The sequence below is a fragment of the Anoplophora glabripennis genome, unplaced genomic scaffold, assembly GCF_000390285.2.
Source record: "Anoplophora glabripennis isolate ALB-LARVAE unplaced genomic scaffold, Agla_2.0 scaffold110, whole genome shotgun sequence".
NCBI lineage: Eukaryota > Metazoa > Arthropoda > Insecta > Coleoptera > Cerambycidae > Anoplophora > Anoplophora glabripennis.
Genome location: NW_019416295.1, coordinates 41,571 through 64,152, shown reverse-complemented (window position 1 = coordinate 64,152; position 22,582 = coordinate 41,571). Strand labels below are relative to the sequence as shown.

The 22,582-nt window shown below is 31.7% G+C and overlaps 1 protein-coding gene across 6 annotated transcripts in view; it reads left to right on the top strand.

Moving 5' to 3' along the window:
* The window catches only part of LOC108903706 (G protein-activated inward rectifier potassium channel 3), a 159,644-nt gene extending 150,204 nt beyond the window's left edge, over positions 1 to 9,440 (top strand). For 4 of the 6 annotated variants that reach the window (XM_018705976.1, XM_018705974.1, XM_018705981.1 and 1 more), the window contains exons 5-8: positions 1,021 to 1,162; positions 1,759 to 1,986; positions 4,277 to 4,303; positions 8,105 to 9,440. In XM_018705976.1, coding sequence (XP_018561492.1) covers positions 1,021 to 1,162; positions 1,759 to 1,986; positions 4,277 to 4,303; positions 8,105 to 8,310 — 603 coding nt within the window. In that variant the 3' untranslated portion in view covers positions 8,311 to 9,440. The remainder of the gene's footprint in view (positions 1 to 1,020; positions 1,163 to 1,758; positions 1,987 to 4,276; positions 4,304 to 8,104) is intronic. The other 2 variants (XM_018705975.1, XM_018705978.1) reach the window with 2 other exon arrangements.
* Positions 9,441 to 22,582: the final 13,142 nt, after the last annotated feature.

The window sequence follows — 22,582 nt, the reverse complement described above, 5'->3', positions numbered from 1 at the left end:
CTTTTCTGATATAATTTTCATTTTTATTGTAAAACAGCCTTAATAAAGACTATACAGAGTGTTTCAGAAAGACCTCCCATAAATTCAGGAGGTTATAGTACGACAAAAAATAACAATTTTTCTGTCTTATGAACTATATGTCTATCTCCTCTTGTTTTCGAGATACAGAGCTACAAAATAAAATTTTTAAATAGCATTTTTACGAAAATTTCCAAACGGTGCGAAATATTTTTATGAAATTTGGTATTCCAATTCGGGCTCCAATTTCTAATGTACAATTTTATTTTCTAAAAATAATGTACTCTTGTTAGAACTTCCTAATGTGGACAGTTTTCGAGAAACAAGGCTTTTAACTGAACTCTTACAATATTACGGTGTAGAAAATAAGTGACTTTTCTCAAAGTAGTCTTTTATCAGACTTATTAATGGATGTCTCATAAACAACGCATACATTCTTAGTAATACTTTAAACTCTAATTAACTTTATATCAAAATTTTAGTGACTGTAATTAGTCATTACTAACTACAGTCACTAACAATCACTAAAAAACCCAACCTTAAAAAAATTAGAACTTAAAATGTAATAGGAATGTACCATAACTAGCGCCCTCTATGAAATATCCAAAAAATAATTAGACCAGCGTATTTGGCATCCTTAAAAACAACGGAATAACAAATTTCATAAAAATATTTCGCGCCGTTTGGAAATTTTCGTAAAAAATCTATTTAAAAAATTTTATTTTGTCGCTCTGTATCTCGAAAACAAGAGGAGATAGACATATAGTTCATATGACAAAAAATTCTTATTTTTTGTCGTACTATCACCCCCTGAATTTACGGAAAGTCTTTCTGAAACACCCTGTAGATACATATAGACAAAACGTGGACAAACTTTTCAAAAGCGAACATTTTTTTTTAAATTCGTAGCTTTTCTCTTTGAAATTGGTAAATTTTATTTGCATTGCATATATTATACATAATTTCTTTTTCTTAATAGCATTTATGACAAATTGATTTTAGGTGGGTGGAGATGGTGAGGAAGACAAAATATTCTTCATATGGCCAACCACTATCGTGCACAAAATTGACAGTAAGTCTCCATTGTACAACATGTCAGCCAACAATCTTCTCAGGGAAAGGTTCGAGATCGTCGTTATGCTAGGTAAGACTATTTTATTTATTACAGATACTACTTGTTTTTATATTCTCTCTCTCTCTCTCTCTCCCTCTCTCTCTCTGATTTCTGGGATAATCCTATCGACTATCAAAACCTGCAATGTTGTTACATTGTAATTTGTGTTTTTTTAAATATCTTGGTAATTATGACCTTCATTGGCAAAGTTTAAAAAACCTTCGAATCATCTAAGTTTTCTCAGTACAATAATTCCAAAAAAAAAACAACGTAAATGTTTTTTAGCTAAATATCGACATACTGTTCAATAACAGATATTCGAATCAATTCCAGTTTTTCCAGCAACAAAGTTTAAGACGTGAATCTAAAAGCAGCAGATTTCGTCTGCTTGTCAAACTATTCAATTAATAAATAACATGCACATGCGAAAAATATATTTATACTATCTGCTTCAAATATATTTCTACTATTCTTGGAATATTTATTCTCGAATAAAACGTTACACATCTGGAGCTGTAAAACACCAATGGGCTATACTAACCGTCTATTAAATTGGAAAATAACTTTATACCTACTTATTCTGCTGATAAATATCCACGTGCCTTAATCACATCTTTTATTCCCAGAGGGAGTCATAGAATCTACGGGTATGACGACGCAAGCTCGGTCGAGCTATTTACCGTCAGAAATCCTGTGGGGTCACAGGTTCCAGTCACTCATCACATTCAAGAAGGACTCGGGGGAGTACGAAGTCGATTATGCTCTTTTCAACAACACCGTAGAAGTGGATACGCCACTGTGCAGCGCCAGGGAGCTGGATGAGCGCAAGGTCATGTACGGCAACGACTGTTTGAGTAAGTTATACTTGATACTTTTTTTAATTGGGACTTACTAACATCCGCTAATTTTTATGGCAGTATCTTTGTAAATGGGTGACAGGGTTTTTAATTTACTAAATACTATACTAAAATTTTGGATAACGGCCAGTGGCGTATGCAAAGGGACATCTGGGGAATCAGAACTACATCGTGATGAATAATTCCTATATATTTGTTCTTATAGCAAAAGTAAGAGTCCCCCATGGCAAAATTCTGTGTACGCCACTGGTAACGGCAAATAATATTTAAAAATATATGACGGATTAATTAAATTTTGAAAATAATAATTAATAAATAGATTTTTTTTACACTAATGCTATGTAAAAATGCAAATGCACGTTTGTACCTACTTTTAATATATTTTTCACCTAGCATCTTTTTTCTCGTTATGAAAGAGAAAAAAAAACATTTTTAAATATTTATACAGGGTGTAACTTTGAATGGGGTCATATTTATATGAAGGCTACCTTTGACCTTTGTAAATACTTACAAGTTGGTTTTTTCAAATTCCTTCTTGAAAACTGAATTATTTTTTACTTTTTTTCACAATTTTCATAATCCACTGGATAGGCTTGTGTAACCTTAAATAATTGGGTGTGCTAATCGCGGATGCATACCCAATTGGGTTCCATGATGTGCATTGTTGACAAATATCTTCCTTAATTCGTATACAATGTGTCCCACTTTTCATGGAGCCACTCTGATATCTCGCTCACCTGGTATCTGAATATTTTGAAACTTTGGTAGTAAATATATACCTATAAAGTGAGACGTAGGTAACCATATTCGATTGTAGTCAGAGGTGTCTGATTCGCAGATGGAAAATGGGGTGGATTTTTCAAAAAGAGTATTAGCGATTTTTTTAGAAAAAAAAATAGTAAGATATTCTTAATCAGCACCTTTAGAAACCCCTTTGTACAAAGGTGCTTGAGATATTGGGCATCAAAAAACAATTATTTTCTACTTAAAATAAACGGGCTCTCAAATGAAAAAAATGTGTTCTTTTTTTTGTTCAGAATAATGTATTGTACTGGAATGAAATGATTCTACAACAAAATAATATTTTGTACGTTTGTCGCAAATACAATACATTATTCTGAAGACAAAATTATTATTTTTTCTCATTCGAGAGCAAAGATACAAATTATTTTAAGTTGAAAAAATTTGTTTTTCGACGACCCATATCTCAAACACCTTTGTACAAAGGGGTTTCTAAGGGTACTGATTAAGAATATCATACCAGAATTTTTCTAAAAAAATCGTTAATAGGTACTTTTTGTTTAATCAACCCCCTTTTTCCATCGGACGCCTCTGACTACAATATGGTTACGTCTAAAGACTCACTTTATAGGTATACATATATTCACCAACAATGTTTCAAAATATTCGGATATCAGGTGTGCGAAATATCAGAGTGACTCCATAAAAAGTGGGACACATTATATGTTTTTTATAGTTTCACAAACTAAAAGAAATTTAATGAAATGAAGCAGTGACATATTCGGCCATTCTCAATTAACCAACTAGAGCAAATGTTTTGCTACCAGCACCCTATTGTCATATCCCTACAAGTGGATTGATATAACGCAGTTCACCTAAACTAGGTCAACGTCAAAGGTCATTGACACTGAGATTCATGAACTAAACAACGTTATTTAAAAAAATAACAACTGATACTTTTTAACAAAAACTTAAAATAATTTTTAAAAATATTTCAAATCTCTCAGATTAGTAAGTTATTTTCTGTAGTTAGTGGTAGTTTTAGTTATACCAATTATTAGTTAATATTTAATAAATCATGCAAATGACATTTTTTTAAAACATTGATTTTTTTATTTTTTTAATGACTAAAGCACATTTCACAAACGTCATACAAAAGCAATATGTTTTTATAAAGTTTTCTATAGCAATTTCGCTCTCTGTCACTCCGTTAATATCAAATAAATGTAATGTAATGTAAAAATGTAACGCGCGTACAACTTGATTTATGACCTGTCCAGTGGCGCGTAGACAACAGTTTAAGTGCGGTTTAAAAAATGATTATAATTCAACTATTTATTTGATTAAAAAAAAATGTTATAAATAAGTGGTTATTCTGAGGAACAGGTACTATTATCCCTACAAAACTGACCCCCACTTAAAATTGCGCCCTGCATACCGAGGAGTTTTTTAAATTTTATTATTAAAGTGTCATTTTTTTTATAATTGCATTGTAAATAAATGTTGGTTTCGGGACTGAAAATATTAATGTGTTTTTTTATTCCAGCAGAAAAACCAAAATTATTGACGACTGGTAAGATTGACGTTTTGGCTTAATTTTATTTATTTCGTTATTGGTACTTACTGGTGTTCTTTATAGCAATAGTTGCTCCTTCCTATTATTTTTCTGCTTTGTAGTTTACACGGCCTTTGATATGGAATTGCACGATATACAAGTTTTAACAATGCTTTTTAGAACAAAAGGGTAACTAACTTTTTAATATTTATTTCACTGTGCTATCGCGAAGAGAAAACAGAATGGTGACATGATTAGTTGCTTTATCTTTAAGTATATACATATTATGACACGCATAGGTACATGTTAGTGTTGAATGTTTTTAAAAAATTTGATAACTATGTCTTCCTTGAATCATTATGAATTGTTAACGAACGACTCTTAAAAACAATTAGTCAAATTTCATAAATTGCTCACCTAATAATTAATAATAATATAATGTATACCTTTATTGACGATTAGTCTTATGTTGGGAGAAATTTAATATAATTAAACTTGAATGTTCTCTCTACGTCCCATTTATTGAAGCCTAAACACTTGAATGTCAAGACCCCAAATATCTTCATTATTAACATCTGAACATTTGACAAGTTATTCGATATACAGGATGATTCAGAATTATTATGTCAACAAGATGACAGAAAACATACAAATGAACAGTTTTCGTTAAAGGTTTAAATTAAACAAAAATATTTTTTCTAAAAAAAGAAACTTATCTACACTGAGTGAGTAGGTACTCAGTTTTGTATTATCAACTTGAATAATAAGAATAGAAACATTAATAATGTGCATCGAGTGAAAAAGTGCCAAAAGGCGAGAAAAATAGGAAATTAACATTCCTGTTTTTTTTTATTTGGAAACTAAGACAATACATTCATAATAATGTAAGATAAATCACTTATAGATACAAAGTCACTTTATAAAGACATATGAGTATAGTACAGGGAATTCAATAATAACGTCATTAATTTTAACCACGTATTCGGAAGGCCTAATAAAAATAGAAAATGGGAAAAAAAAATTTATTCGACTTTCTCAAAGATAAACAGATTACCTTTAGCTCCCGCTATTTCGGCGCCCTATTTTGCATCACATTTTCTGACCGGGAACGCGCTCGCGGACCACAGAACGCTCGAACGTTGAAGCGAAACAACTGATTTTCCCAGTCGTTTTGAATTTGCATTTGTTTTAGACGTACTGGCATTTTAAATAGGTAGATACAATACCTACTACTCTTTGAAAAGCAATAAGTCAGTAGGTGTACGTACCACAAACTGAATAATTAATTCAACATAATACTAGAAGCTCATGTTCAATTATAAAACATAGTGCAAACGTTAACAATATTAAAGTACTAAATTGTTATTAATCTAGCATTCGAAAACAATTATTATCCTTATACATTTGTTTTTATTAACAAATAAATAATATTTGTTTATATTAAAAATGTAAAAATATCTTATTCATTCATGTGTAGGTAAAAATATCTGTTTATTCCTTGTCGTTCGCTACTCATTAAAACACAGTAAAAACTAGGTTAATGACCGATTAATACAGTAGGTCAAGATTCACTCTCGATAAACCTTTGTGGGTCAACGGTCAGTAGCGGTCCGAAAAGGGGTTTAAATAATGATTTGAAAAAATTAGTTTAGCATAAATACGCATTTATTTTTTTAATCGTGTATTCGTATTCACTAATTTTTCCATATCTTCCCTTAAAATTAATGACATTATGACTGATTCACCCTGTTTATGAAATACTGATTGTCCAAGAAAATAAACATGAGGGGAAAATAAACATCCCGCTTATTTTTAGATTCCAAAGATATTCGAGCTTCTTCTGTTTGAAAACTAATCTTGGAACAATTTAAGTATAAATTGTACAAATTGATATTCTATTTAGATATTTGTATATTTATAAAATGGAAATTACACTTCCATAACCCGGCCAATCAATTGCAAATTCAGATTTTGTTCTATTCTTGATCAGATTTCAGAATAAACATTTTATATTTATCTACGTAGATTAACCTCATAAGTTGTTGGTCATGGTCATTTGATTATTTATGATGCTAAATTCCATCCACAAGCAAATGGTAATGATGTACCTTTGGAGTGTTAAATACTAATTTTATATGCTACCTTGAATTATATAGAACGAACTTGGAATTGAAAACCGCAAATATTTTACATACATTACAATTAGGTTGTATATTATCAAAATATCGATAAAACGGTAAAATTATCAAAACAAGGTTATTTAACTACATTATGCAAAAAATGGGTGATTAATAGGGCTGTCAGAACAGAGCCGCGGGACATAGGCGTACGCATTATTTATTAAAAAGCAACAAATTAAATTGTCTACAATACCACACCATAAACACCAATGTATAGGAATTAATTACGCAACATCAGCACGATAACAAAGGCAACAGTATACTAACGCGACATGAACGTGAAAAGCACTCTGAGGCAGCGGTTCACACATGTCTCGATTGACCCGCTTGGCAAGCCATTGAATTGCGTCTCTCTCTAACATCCTTAATGATTAAACTGAGTCCGGTTCTGCAATATTTGTACTTGAATACAGCGTAGTTCTCCAAAAATATTAATGCATTTAAAAGAATCTACCGTGAAAATATTAATGCGTTTAAAAGAACCTACCGTGAAAATAACAAATCGAGACAAATACGTTGTCTCATCAACCTTGCGTTTTACACAAATAGTGACATGGTAAATATGTTAATGCCTTAGGTCACCCATCCAATTTCCAGCCTGCGTCCGTGATGCTTACCTCGGCAGATCGAAATCCACCGGCCAAGACACCCGTCTAGGCGGTCCCCTAAAAGTACACATATTCTACGCAAGTTTTGATGTAAAGTGTCCATACCGTCGGTGAAAGCTTAATATTTATGAATATACGGTGGATGGTTCAGTCATATTGTCATTAATTTAAAGAAAAAATAGGGAAAAATGAGTAGAATACGAATACGCGATTAAAAAAATTTTAAAATGCATAATTATACTAAAAAAATATTTTCAGATCATTATTTAAACCCCTTTTCGGGCCGCTCCTGACCACGGACCTACATCGAGAGTGAATCTTGACCTGCCTACTGTTCGGTTACTAACCTAACCTTAATATTCTTAACGTTTTCACTGTTTTGTAATTGAATATGAGTTTTTAGTATTACATATATGTTCAAGTAGGTAATTATTCAGTTTGTAGTACGTATTGTGTAACTTCTTACTTTCCAGAGATGTATGGTACTAACTTATTTAAAATGACAAATACGACTAAACCCACTCACTCAATCGTCTATAAAGTCTTAATAAAGTTGAGATCAGTCGCACTTTGATTTTGAAAGCAATTGCAAAACTGGACGAGACGACGACTAGGAAATCAGCTGTTTCTCTCCAACGTCCTATTCTATTAAAAAAATAATGCATCCTAATTTCTTCGCAAATAAACTATTAAGTACATATTCTACATTTTAAAATTATACTTAGAATGTATGTAGGTACACATGTAAGATTTACTCTGTATAGTCGAGACTTATTCCTGTATGACTACCATTTATTCCATTGAGCACACATTGGAGCGGAATGTATTTTAATGTGAAGGCGATACTGGAATAAAAGACTTTTTAGGCAATTTGCTGCTATCCATTAATTTTTTAGATTCCTAATTTCCTATACCTACTTTAGGAAAACAGCGTACTTGTTTTATATATTTATTTTACTACTTATTTTACTTTGCTTTATTCTATGGATTATGTTTCAGAAGTAATTTATTTATTTATTTATTTTTTTCAGGTCAAGTCCGATCGGGTATATTCCCTTCGATCCGGTCCCATTCCAGCGACACCCTGTGTAGCATGGACTCGCTATCGATCGACGACGGTCACATAGAGATGAAAATCCCCTCCAGCCCCATTCCCGTGACTGTAACGGCGCCCGATGAGACGGCGCCCCTGTGTAACGGCGCCTTGAAAAACGCCAAGCAAGCCGTCCCTGTGTAACTGTACATTATTTAATCATAAGTAGTCCAATTGTACGATAAGCTATTTTAGGTATTACGTTAAACGTGTAAGGTTTTCTTTCTGAGCCTTTGTCGGCGTAAGTGATAGAAATTTCGCCGATGTGGCCCATGGATAAGATGGACCAAAATTTAATCTAGTTTTCACTATTTTACTAGTTTTATTTTTTTTGACAGATCAAATAAATTCAGGATTAAAATATACAGTTCAAAAAAATCATGTTTAGGTACAGTGAAGTAGGTGAAGGGAAGAGATGTTTTCTAACTTAAAAAAAATAACAACAATAATAAATACAAGTAAAAAAATATTTTCTCGCGGAAATATGCAAGGAATTATGAGTAAAACATTTTGGAAGCGATTCGATACAAAAATAAGAGTATAAGTTAGTAACAGAGTAACAGTATATTCCGATGTAATTTTTCGTTGAAGAATTTTTTTCAAATTTTGGACACTAATTTCGTAGCTCTAAATTATAATTTCATTTGAAATTTTGCAAAAAGTTTAAACATTTTAATATTAAAAGTTATCAAAAAGCCTTGCAAAAACATTTTTCTGTTCCAAATCGATAGTATTAAGCGTTACCGATAAAAAAATGCATTCGATGTTTTGATGCACCCCTAGATGGCATCATTTGAACATTTTGTTTTACACAAATGTGAGCATTAAAATCTTTCAAATATATTTTAATTATATTGAATAATTTGTAAAATTATTGTAATTTACAGTGATACGGAACGGAAATGCGTTTTATTTTCTCAAAAACAGTTGATATGGCTGGTTTGGAATTAGATATTCATTTTGTAAATTTTTTAACTTTGATATTGAGTTACCTATCTATTTATTCTTTTTAAATAATGCAAATATAGCTTGGCCAAATACATCTCGTCCGCGAGTTTCAAATATGCAGGGTTAATTTGCTCATATATTTAAATATACAGGGTGTTAAATCCGGGAGATGGTAATACCCATAAAAATGGAGAAAAGTTGTTACTAGCATGGATCAACAAATGTATAGTAAGAGAGTTAGAGACCTTAAAAAGGTAAACTTATAAAATATTTTTTGTTAATAGTGAGTTTAAATGAGAAAGTATATGACGAAAATTTTGTATAAATTTTGCCGTAATTATTGAATATATGTCCATTATGTATAAAAAAAAGTCAACCCAAAAATGTTATATGTTAGTGAAAAATCAAAACCCACAACTCTTACAAATACAACTCTTCCTAGTGGACTATTTTTTTATATCATGCTTTAGGGGTAAAATTTATACATGTGTGGAAAACTTCGTCAATTGTTTTCTTATTATAAACTTACTATTAAAAAAAAACTATGAATCCCCCAGAATATTTTACACAATTTCAATGCCACCCCGTATAATACAAAACCTTCACCGAATAACTTTATTTACCAGACCTAAGTAAAATATTTGCACAGAAAATACCTGCCAGGCTATTAAGGTTTCCTGTCTTTGTCACTCCTACTACGACTCTCTTCTTAATGAAGCTGTAAATGTTATGATTAATTTAATTTAATTAAAAGACATTTATATCCTCTAGAACTTCAGAATTTTCATAATTTTTTATGGTAGGTCGAGTTTGTTACAAGTAATCACATTTGAATAAAATCCCTTAACTAAAGAAAGGTTAGGGCTAAATATTAACTAAAAAACAGCATAACTTTTAGATTAAACGGATTTAATATTGAATTTTCGGAACAATCTCATAAAAACTTGTACCTACCAAATATAAGTAACAATGTCTTACTCTCATAAACAGCTTTTGTTCTCTCGCAAATAGTTTCGTGACATAAAATTCTATTACATCTTCAGGCTACAAAAGGTATTACAATACAATAATATATATATGATAATTTATCAGATTGTCGTAAAGTCAATAAATAAAAGGTGATTTAAACAATATTGTCAATTGTTAGTAAATCATAAAATGACATTATTTCGAATTACTGAAATTATCAATAACAGTTTTCTATAAAAAGTGTTCTTCATGTTAATACACTTTTTATTGAAAATAGTAAAAATTTTATAGAAAATAACAAATATGTATTAAATATACACTAAAGAATTATGCTCACTCTGCTACCATTTTTTTAAGATAAAAATCAATCTTTATAAAATTCTATTCATTTTTAAATTTTGTACAATGTAACTAGTCCCCGATATTTTATTTCATAATCAGTTATTTTATCATTTTATTTATACAATTTTATTTACATACACATTTGATTGTATCCGAATTAATACTAAAGAACAGGCCAATTTGCACATTTGCACGGACAATTTAACTTTTTCTTGCACATTCGTTAATTGAAATAGAATAAAAAGTCAAAGGATGTAGAATAAGGTCGTGTGATAAAATTTCACATAAAAAAATTGCAAGTCACATGACTCATGATATATAACTATTTCCAACATTTATTTGTAGCCTTATTTCTTGTATATATTTATTTGCCCTACTTATATTTATTTATTTTTTAAGTTTTTATTAGTATTGATAATGTTTTCTTTCTATAATAAATACTTTTTAATAAAAATTCCCCTACCTTCACTTACTTTATTATTCATACACGATTTGACCCATTATTATTATCCTATTATAGTTATTTGTTTCAATCAGATTTGTAACTACGTATGTATTTAAAAAATCTTGAATTAAGAAATAGTAAAAATTTTTTATAGGAAAATATTTTTGAGTTATGACCTGTTTTACATTTAGAGCCAATCAGAGTTAATCATAATTTTGTTTTACATTTGTAAGTAAATATTGTTTCCCTTTTCTAGATTATTTTAGTTAAATTAAATACATAGTATTAACATCAGATTTGGCTGGAGACTATTTATCAATAGAAATAATAACTGTGATAGAGGTATCAAAAAAATTGTGTATGTATTACAATTTTCAACAAAAAAAAGCTGGTACTTTGCCCAATTTTCGTTTATTATTGTTAATAATTAGTAATAACTAATCACATATTAATAATGTAGTGACGCAATATTTTAAATCGGACCTTTCAATTTTCTATAAAAGAAGTCTACAGAAGGGGAACAAATACATACATAAATGTATATTAATAATTGTAAATATTTTCTATAGGTACGCTTAAAATATCGCTGGACGATAATATTTTAAATAATTTATAAATTTAAATATGATACTTGTAATCGTATTCTGTAATTGTATAGTAGCCGATTCAACAATTTTTTAGGTATGTAGTAATTTTGCAGGTATGATACATTAAGTTGAACACATTTTTTAAAACTTGATTAAATTTGGATTGAATAAAGTTAGATTGTATTATAAAAAAGTTGAAGCTCTATTAGCTTATCTTCCATTAGTATTTTATGTTTGTTTCAAACAGATTATTTCAAGACCAAACTAAAAGTATTTATTATGTAGCAATAGATAGAATAAAACAGTTATGTCCATGTTTAGAAAAATCATTTTAAGGCAATTGTGCAATTTTCCGCTTTTATTTGAATTTTTCAATGTGTTCAGTTTATTTTTTTATTAATAATTTTTAATAGTTTTTACATTAAGTTCGATTAAGTTTATTTTTACGTGATTAATGTAGTATTTATTTTTATACAAGTACTTAATAAGTTTTAATGTATGTATGTAGTGAAAATGTATGTAAAAATAATTGTAAATAAAGATCCTAGTGCCATAGTATTTATAAAAGTCGCCTTAAAAGTTTTTCTACAAGTTACATACAATAAAATTGTAAATAAATTTTATTATTGTTTTATTTCCTTCCATATGTCACTTGATATATCATAACTTTCATTAAAAATTTAAATAATTTTTAAAAAAAAAACAGAAATAAGAATTAGAATAATTCTGATAATAACATTGATGTTTTATTTGAAGCAATGACATTCATATCTTATAAAAAAGAAAGTTCCACGTTTTTTATGAAATTTGTCGACCGTTTGTAATCAATGTTAATGAAACTCAATGTCGTTTGCCAAAAATTCTGAAGAATTATTTTCTAATTTATCTTATGTGGTATTTGATAAATTACTTTTGGACATTACAATCAGAAACGTTTTTAGCATATTATACAGGGTGTCCCATAAGCACATGATCAAAAAGGTACTGCGATATTCTTTGGCTCAAAACTTCCATTAAGAAAAAATGTCTGGCTCCTCTGCTATCGACTGTCAAAGTTCTTGAAAATAAATATGTTTTTTGTAATATCTGGAGAATGTTACGATAAATTTTAATGAAACTTGCTGTGGACTTGTTCCTAAGTAAAACTCATGTTTTGAAGAAGCAACCGCGTCCATCTGCCTTGGGCTAGTGGTAAATTCTTGAGTGCCTTGATACAAGAATTACCAGAACTTTTATTTGGTCGCTGGAATTAATTCATTTTATTTTTATTGATGCATCAGTCCTTTTTCGAGATTTTCGTGCTCTTGGTAAAATCTTGTAGCATTCATAGCTTTTACGCATTTTTTTTTTTCAATTTTAGACAATCATTATCACTACTACTCAAATACAACAAATACTCACTGCAATCACTACTATCGTGGTAAGCGATGATGTCATTTTATAATAAGTCAATTGTCAATCAATTCGTTTCGAATTTATTTTTTGTTAACACTCAAAAAATGTAAAGACGTACTTAGGAAAGACATAATTCTCTTTTCTCTTTATTGAAACTGGCTGATAGCTACATAGATACGATAGATGATGGTGGAATTACAAGACATGTACGATATGCCCCCCCATTTTCCTGGATGCATAGCTGGATGCTTCGATTGAAATTGAATTGTGCCCTCCTCAACATTTTTGGATCTGTCCGTATTACGTCCGCCTCGTTTTGAATTCTACGCAATAATTCTTCCAAAGGAGTAGCGTAAACTTTATTCTTCAAGGCTCCCCATAGAAAAAAATCTAACAACCACATCTGAGCACGAAGATCGAGAGGGACATCCTCCATTAGAACCGGAAAAGTATTCGTCAGAAAATTGAAATAATTTTGCTATTCAAGCGGCGCGGCATGGCATAAGGACCCAGAAGGATGTCACCGATGATCCCGGCCCAAACATTTATTGGAAATTCCACCTGAAAGTGGTTAATACCCCTCGCATGAGGGATTTGTTCTGCGTAATGGTGAATAAAATTCGGCTGGTGAAATTTAGATCGCGTGCCGACGCTCCTTAAATAAAGGAGCGAAATTGAAGTCTTCTCTCAAAATGGTATAGTAAAAGCTATAATAGACGTCGCATGATAAGGATGCAGAAGCTGCTGTCTTATGATGCGATTAATTGTACTTTTTGGTACGCGTAGACGCGTACACTCCCACCCAAGTTGTCTTCGCAAAACCCTAAAACTGATCAGTCGGTCATCTCTTCATTAGAACACGTTATTCGAAACGAATTGATTGACAATTCATTTATTATAAAATGACATCATCGCTTACTACGATAGTAGTAATTGTAGTGAGTAGTTGTTGTACTTTAGTAGTGATAATGACTGATTAAAATTGAAAAAAAAATGTTTGCGTAGAAACTATGAATGCTACAAGATTTTACCAAGAGCACGAAAATCTCGAAAAAGGACTGATGCATCAATAAAAATAAAATGAATTAATGAATAAAATGAATGAATTTACCACTAGCCCAAGGCAGATGGACGCGGTTTCTTCATCAAAACATGAGTTTTACTTAGGAACAAGTCCACAGCAAGTTTCATTAAAATCCATCGTAACATTCTCCAGATATTTCAAAAAAAACATTTTTTTTTTTTCAAGAACTTTAACAGTCAATAGCAGAGGAGCCAGACATTTTTTCATAATGAAAGTTAGGTCAAATCGTCTTCTTTTGAGACAAAGAATGTCGCAGTATCTTTTTGATCATGTGGTTATGGGACATCCTGTATTTCTATTTTAATTAATTAATGAAATGGATTGTTAATCTAAGTTAGGTATAAGAAAAACTAATGTTGTTATGTGATTTTCATTTACACTTTCTGCTTCGTCTACGAAGCGCGTCTGTATCTCTCCTGATTGCTGCATGTATTTCTTAATAAGTGCTGCAGTATTGATGATACATCGAATTAGTGCCTCCCGAGTGTTCCCTCTAACATTGTACATTTCACCTTTTAACCAGCCTCATAAACAGCGATTTAATGCTGTGAGGTTTGGAAGTCTTGGAGGCCAACTAATAGGACCACAGTAGCCAGTCCAACGACCTGGAAACCTCTCGCTCAAATGTAGCTTGACTGGACGAGCGAAATGTGCAAAAGCTCCATCGTGCTGGTGGTAGAATGGCATTCTCATGTTTATATGAACATCCTCTAGTAGTAATTGCAATTCATTTTGTAAAAAAATTAAGTAATGGTCTCCTGTGAGTGGATTCTCCAAACTGAAAGGGCCAATTAAATAACCACACCACACGTTTACCGAAAACCTGTGCTGAGAATTACATTTGAGTGTTGCCTGAGGATTTTCCTCTGATCATACATAAGAGTTCCGAGTATTAGTTATGCCGTCATGGGTGAATTGATTCATCCGGAAAAAGTATACGAGATACAAGATGATTATTATTGATCCAACGACAAAATTCGATATGCTTAGCATAATCTCTATGCATGGTACGGATATAAGCCTTACCCGTGGAGGGTTTGTATTGCCCGTTTTTGTGGAATCCCCAACGTTTTTTTATTTCTGAAATATTTATTTCATAATACATTGAATAAAGTAAATTATTACATCTGGATGGCTATTACAGTAAATTATATTAAATGCACACATGTACAAGCAAATTTAAAGGTTAGTCTAAACACCGAAGTGTTTGTAATGCCTTTTAAAATAATATAATATTTGAATTATAGCACAGAGAGCACAATAATATTTTTTTAAATAATATAATATTTAAATCATAGCACAGAAAGCACAGAAATGTAGTAGAAAAAAGGAGAGGAGAGAGGCAACGCGAAGCATTATGCACATGCACCATGTAAGTTATAACAAACATTGAAAAAAGTCTGATGTTATTTAATGTATAATTTTGTTTTGATAAAATTTGTCTTAAAGTGTAGAATTGGTATGCTAGTTGTCTAAGCTTTCTTGATACATAAAAAGTATGTTTATTCCATCTTAGGTGTGATCCAGGATAATACCACAGCAAAATATTTATTTATACTGTGATAATACCTAGGTATTTGATGTCATGTATATGAGGACACACACAATCATTATTGGTAGAACATTCAGTGTTATGAATTTTTAACACTTCGGTATTACGCTGATCCGTATTTGTTAAATTAAAAGTTGAAAATTTTGTTTTTTTTATATTTAAACTTAATTTATTGAAGTTAGGCCACATTCGCATTTTTTTAAATTCAGATTCAGCAGTATTACTCAGATTAGAACAGTTATTACCAGAATAAATGATTGCAGTTTCGTCAGCACACGAAATAAGGTGACCTTCGAAAATTTCTATGCAACTGATACTATTAATATATACAAGGAACAATATAAGACCTAAAACTGTGTCCTGTGGTATACCAACAAGAACTTCTTTAGATTCACTCAGACAGTCATCTATTTTAACTCTTTGTATTGTATTTTTAAATTTAAACTTAATTTATTGAAATTAAGCCACATTCGCATTTTTTTTTAATTCAGATTCAGCAGTATTATACAGATCAGACCAGTTATTACCAGAATAAATTATTGCAGTATCGTCAGCATTCGAAATAAGATGACCTTCGAAATTTTCTATGCAACTGATACTATTAATATATACAAGGAACAATATAGGACCTAAAACTGTGTCCTGTGGTATACCAACAAGAGTTTCTTTAGGTTCACTCAGACAGTCGTCTATTTTAACTCTTTGTATTCTATGTGGCAAATAATCTCGGAACATATCTAGAATACGACCACGGATACCATAATTTTCCAACTTGTTTAACAATATAGTATCTGACACTGTATCAAATGGCTTGGCCAGATCGAGAAAGATGGGTAAACACCTCTCCGATCTGCCCAAGGATCCAACAATTTCCTGCACAAGGTCGAGTACAGCACCCTCCGTATTAGAGTTACTTATGAAACCGAATTGCCGGTTAGAAATTTTATTATGCATATTGAAAAAAAAATTAGTCTAGTTTTAACTCCATGTTCAAAAACTTTAGCGTTTTAAAAATTGGTGTAACATTCGACTCTTTCTGTTATGCAGGTATATTAGGTACTATTTCTGAATGTTATATTTATAATGTGAGCTAATGTAGTGACAATATTTCTATGTACATTTTTTATTGCATTAGTAGTTATCCCATCAGGACCAGGTGAACAATTATTTTTGAGGTTAGCTATTATTTCAATTATTTCATTATCATTCACAGGTTCAAGAAAAAGCGATGATGTACAGAGATTTTCGTGTAAGGAATTTGCGGGTAAAGCTTTACGTTTTTTTAGGCATATCCAAACCAACACTAACAAGATAATCATTAAAAATTTGAGCTTTCATTGGAATTTCAGTGATAGCTTCACAACGTAAATTTTTAATAGGTATATCCTTGACCGCTTTTTTATTATTTCCACCATTTGATACCTCATTAACAACATCCCAAGTGTTTTTACAGTTATTTTTAACAGAAAAGAGTTTATCTTTGTAATATTTATTTATTGAAATTTTTAATAAGTTTATTTAATTTATTTCTATATTCTTTATATTCTCGTTCAGTTTCTTCTGTTTTCCGAATTAATTGATTAGCAAATAGTGAGCTAGTAGTTGCATTATCATCTACAAGACCTAGAATATGTTCTACTTGTTCTAAACCTAATCGATGAACTCTTTCAGATATTATACTAGCACTGGGAAGCTTTCAGGTTTCGCACAGTTTGTTGAAACCTCTGATAAATACATTTTTATTTTATGATGTGGAAACCGCTGACGATATTCTTCAACAGCAGTGTTAGCATTCCTATTACAAAAACCATAAACAAACACCATTTTTGCATTCTCTAAACTTGAATAAGTTCTTGGCATTTTGTAACACTTTGATCATACAAATGTGTAATCAAATGTTAAATCATTGCAACATAAAATGACAGACAAATATCCTACGTTTGACCCATAGATCTAATATACAGGGTGTCCCATTAATATTGCGAAAAAATTCATTTCTATAAACATATGTCCGAAAATGCTTCGTTTCGAAGATACAACGTGTTGAAGGTTTTTACTAATATCTGGAGAACCTTAATTCCGATTTTTTTGAAATTTGGTATGTTCGTTTATAAAAACGGTAGACATCTTCTGACGTAATTTAATTTATTTTATCTATTCCAGCGGCGTCCGAGGACTCACTCCTGTTGCTATTAATAAGTAAACATATGAGATGACACTGCTTTTTCTTAGGTATCATATTTTCTTCTAATTGTGCGATTAAAAATACAACTTTTTTTGTCTCTTTACTTTTTTTAATATTTTGCTTCGTTTTCGAGCAAAAAATTAATATCCTTTCATATTAACATTCTTAAAGGAAGTAGAAAACAAAAATAGAAATTCAATGTTTAAGTTATTGACTAATCAACTTTAACAATACATTTGAAGGAAAAACAATGCAACAATCTGAGAAACAATTCACAACTCACTAAATAATATTTTTTAAATAATTAATATTAAGAAACATAAGAAAAAATATTTAACAAACAGCAATGATATGAAAAATACTTTACATACACAGGCGTTACAACAGTTGTTGAAAATGTGCACCTTCAACTCTAATACAGGCATCTATCCTACGACACATATGATTGGCGAACCCGTTCAAATATTCCGACTGTGTTTCTAATTGTTTCATATGATGTGACAATGCGGTTTCTTAATTCGTCTATGGTTTGCACTGGAGTCGTATAAACCAAATGTTTGAGGTAACCCTAAAAGAAAAAATCCAACGAATTTAAGTCGGGAGTCCTCGGGGGGCAAGGTTGAGTGCCTCCTCGACCTATCCAGCGATTTGGGTAGATACTGTTCAAATGTTTACGTGCAGCTAAACTGAAATGGTGGAACACCATCGTGCATAAAATACATTTGCAACCTTAATTGCAATGGGATGTCTTCCAAAAGTACAGGCAATTCATCCTCAAGAAAATGGCGATAAATATCTCCAGTAAACCTCGGTGGTAAAAAAAATGAGCCTATTAAGTGGTCTCCCACAATTCCGACCCATACATTAAGTGAAAACTGGTGTTGATGACGGCCTTCTAATATTGCATTTGGGTTCTCGTCCGCCCATACATGATTATTATGGAAGTTCATTATGTCTTTTCCAGAAAAATTCGCCTCATCCGTGAATAGTACCTCTGCTAAAAATTGATGATTTTCCCCAATTTTTTGTCGTATTCATCGACATAAATCTAATCTTAACGGAAAATCAGTCGGTAAAAGTACCTGAACCTGTTGGATGTGGTAAGGGTATAGAAAATAATTTTTTTAAAATCCTGAAAATTGTAGAACGACTTGCATTTAAGTTTCTAGCAATCTATATGGTACTTGTTAGAGTGTCCTCAATATCATGAAGTACATCTTCCTCCAATAATTGTAGGGTTATTGCTGTGCGGAGTCGCCCGTTTCCTGCGGTAAGTTTTCGAACACTTCCAGTTTCACTAAGACGTTGATGAAGACGGGTGAAAATAGTATGATGAGGAATTATACGATTAGAGTATTTCTGCACATAGAAGCGCCTGGCGGCTAATGCATTACTGTTGGCAAGGCCATAAAGAAAATGCATATCGCACAATTCACTATTTGTGTAATTCATTTTGACAAGCAGGAATTGACAACTACACAATTCAAGTACTTATTAAAATCACACACTTAAGCCATTAATTTTTTCCTTGAAAACGAAGCAGAATATCAAAAAAAAGTGAAGTGACAAAAATGTTGTATTTTTAATCGCATAATTAGAAAAAAATTATGACACCTAAGAAAACGCAGTGACGTCTCAAATGTTTACTTATTAATATCAACAGTCCCCGGACGCCGCTGGAATAGATCAAATAAATCAAATTACGTCAGAAGACGTCTACCGTTTTTATAAACAAACATACCAAATTTCAAAAAAATCGGAATTAGGGTTCTCAAGATATTAGTACAAACCTTGTATTTTCTCTAAATTTCAACACCCTGTATCTCCGAAACGAAGCATTTTCGGACATAGATTTATAGGAACTTTCTTTCTTATTTTTGGTCAAGGAAACTGTAATTGAAAAGTGATTATGATTAGGTATAGTACCTACAGCACCGCCTTCGACCACAAAAATATACATAAAGAAACGTGGATAGCACCAAATGGCGAGACAAAGAACCAAATTGATCATGTCCTTATAGAGAGAAAACATGCTAAGGACCTTACTGATGTGAGCAGTTACAGGGAAGCAGACAATGACATTGATCACATATTAGTTATAACAGAAATGAGGCAGCAACGACCTTTTGAGAAAAAATATGTGAAAAGGGGAGAGCGGGTGAGATATGATGTAGCAAAACTAAAATACATGCCAACAGCAGTGCATTTTGAGCGAGAAATGGCAAGAGAATTGGCAACGAAACCCCATAAGGAGCAGATAAAACAAGAATGGGCACAGATCGAGACTGTTATGGAGAAGGTGGCAAGAAAGATATTGGGAAAGTGTAAAAGGAAACAAACAAATAAATGGTTTGATGAAGAATGTAAGCAAATGTTGGGACGGAGAAATAAAGCACGGCTGAGGTTACTAGAGGAAAGGAGCGAAAACAACAAACGGAGGTACAAGCGCGCACGTAGGGAAGCCAAGGCGATTGGCAGCAGGAAAAAGAAGGAACATCTAGAGCAGGAACTAAAGGAAATCGAAGAATTGTATGTTAGTAAGGAAATGATAAATTTTTATCAGGGAGTTAAAAAAAGTAAAAACAACAGCGCCAGACAACCCCAGTATTTGAAAACTCAAGATGGCTCCTTGGTTGGAGATACAGAAGGGAAATTGCAGAGATTTGCCCAGTATTTCACAGAAATACTAAATGAGAATGGGGAGGAAGACTGTTCGAGAGAAAATGAGATGGATATGCCAAATGACGGTGAAATTGTAAGTGTACCCACAAAGGAAGAAGTAGAAGATTGTACTAAACGGTTAAAAAATAACAAGAGTACGGGAGAAAATAATATAACGGCAGAAATTTTAAAGCATGGAGGGGAAACACTGGTAGTAAGAGTATAGGAGCTGATAAAAAAAACATGGGAAGAAGAGAAGATGCCAGAGAAGTGGAATAAATTGCTAATAATACCCATTCACAAAAAAGGAGCCAAGGAGGAATGCAATCATAATCGAGGGATTGCGCTACAAGATGTAACATACAAAGTGGTAACGAGAATAATTAAAAACCGATTGGAAAAATATCGTAATGAATAAGTGGGGGAATACCAAGGAGGGTATAGGGCAGAAAGATCAACGACCGATCAAATATTCATCATGATGCAGATCCAACAGAATACTTATGAGCAGAATTTGAGTTTACATTTGCTGTTTATCGACTTTCGGCAAGCCTACGACTCCATTAGTAGAAAGAAGTTGTTGCATTCAATGAGGCAGTTAGGAGTCCCAGAGAAGTTATTGAAGTTGGTGGGGATGACTATTAGAAGAACAGAAAATAAAGTTACAATGAATGGGGCAGTATCTGAGGAGTTCAGTGTAATGAAAGGTTTGAGACAAGGAGACCCACTGTCCGCAGTGTTGTTTAATTTGGTGCAGGAAGTGATTTTGAGGGAAAGTGGCATAAATATGAGAGGGCTTATACAGGGTGGTCCCGAGGTTATGGGCCAAAATTCATGGGTAGATTCCCGAAGCAAAAATATTGCGATTTAGCCGAACTTACCTTAGTCCAAAACTTGATAGTTAAAGAGATACAGGGTGTAAAATGTAAAATATTATTTTAGTTTATTTCAATTTATTTCTTAATAAATGCAAATATCTACACAAAATTTTGGGGTTTGGGGTTCTTTGGATAGAGGAATTGAAATTTGTTCACATTTTGGTTATAGTTCATAGAGGGCGCCAGCTGCCGTAGATTGAAGGTGTTGAAAACGACATAACTTTTTTGTACTTTAAGGTATCTCATCTTTGGTATCAAATTCTTATTTTCCAACTTTTTTTACACAAAAAAGGTAGACTTTATGAAAGTAGCTGTCTTGCACCGTTACCGAGATATTTGGCTTTAAAACTTCCAATGCTAATAGTTGAAATAATTAAAATAATTTAGAAATGTCAAAAACAAGGGTTTATTTAGAATTAAAAATTGTAATGAACAGTAAAATAATAAACATTAGTAAAGAATATGCCGTTTTGACAATAATTGCTCAAAATGTCCACCTCTAACTTCAATACATTTATCAAAAAAATTGTCTTATTTTAAAGGATAAATCCTTAATGCGAAATGATTTTGCAGCATTTAAAATCTGCTACTAAAGTTCTTCTCAAGTGTTTATAGTTTCTCCATAAACAACTGATTTCATGTAACTCCAAAAACGAAAACCTCGGCAGTCTATCTCACATTTATGTAGACGAGTATACAATTTAATTCGTAAGCTAAGATGTAATTTTAATTAAATACGAATAATACTTAATAGAAATTAGCATACGGCATATGACAGCAATAAGACAAGTGGAAGACGTCAATTATTTGATTTTCGTCCAAATCCTACTTAAGAAACTTTACCACTAAATTAATAATACCTGTAGGTACTTAATTGTAATTTAATGCAACAGCATTGGAAGTTTGAAAGCCAAATATCTCGAAAACGGTGAGAGATAGCTACTTTCATAAAGTATACCTTTTTTGTGTGAAAAAAGTTGAAAAAGAATAATTTGTTACCAAAGATGAGATAACCTTAAAGTACAAAAAAGTTATGTCGTACATTCGATATATTGCAGCTAGCGCCCTCTATGAACTTTAACCAAAATGTGACCAGATTTCAATTCCTCTATCTAAAGAACCCCAAACCACAAAATTTTGTGAGGATATTTGCATTTGTTAGGGAATAAATTAAAAAAAACTGAAATAATATTTTACATTTAACACCCTGTATCTCTTTAACTATCAACTTTTGGACTAAGATAAGTTCGGCTAAATCGCAATATTTTTACTTGGGGAATCTATCCATGAATTTTGGCCCATTACCTCGGAACCACCCTGTATATGGCAGCCGACACCAGTGTTTAGCTTATGCCGATGACATTGTGCTG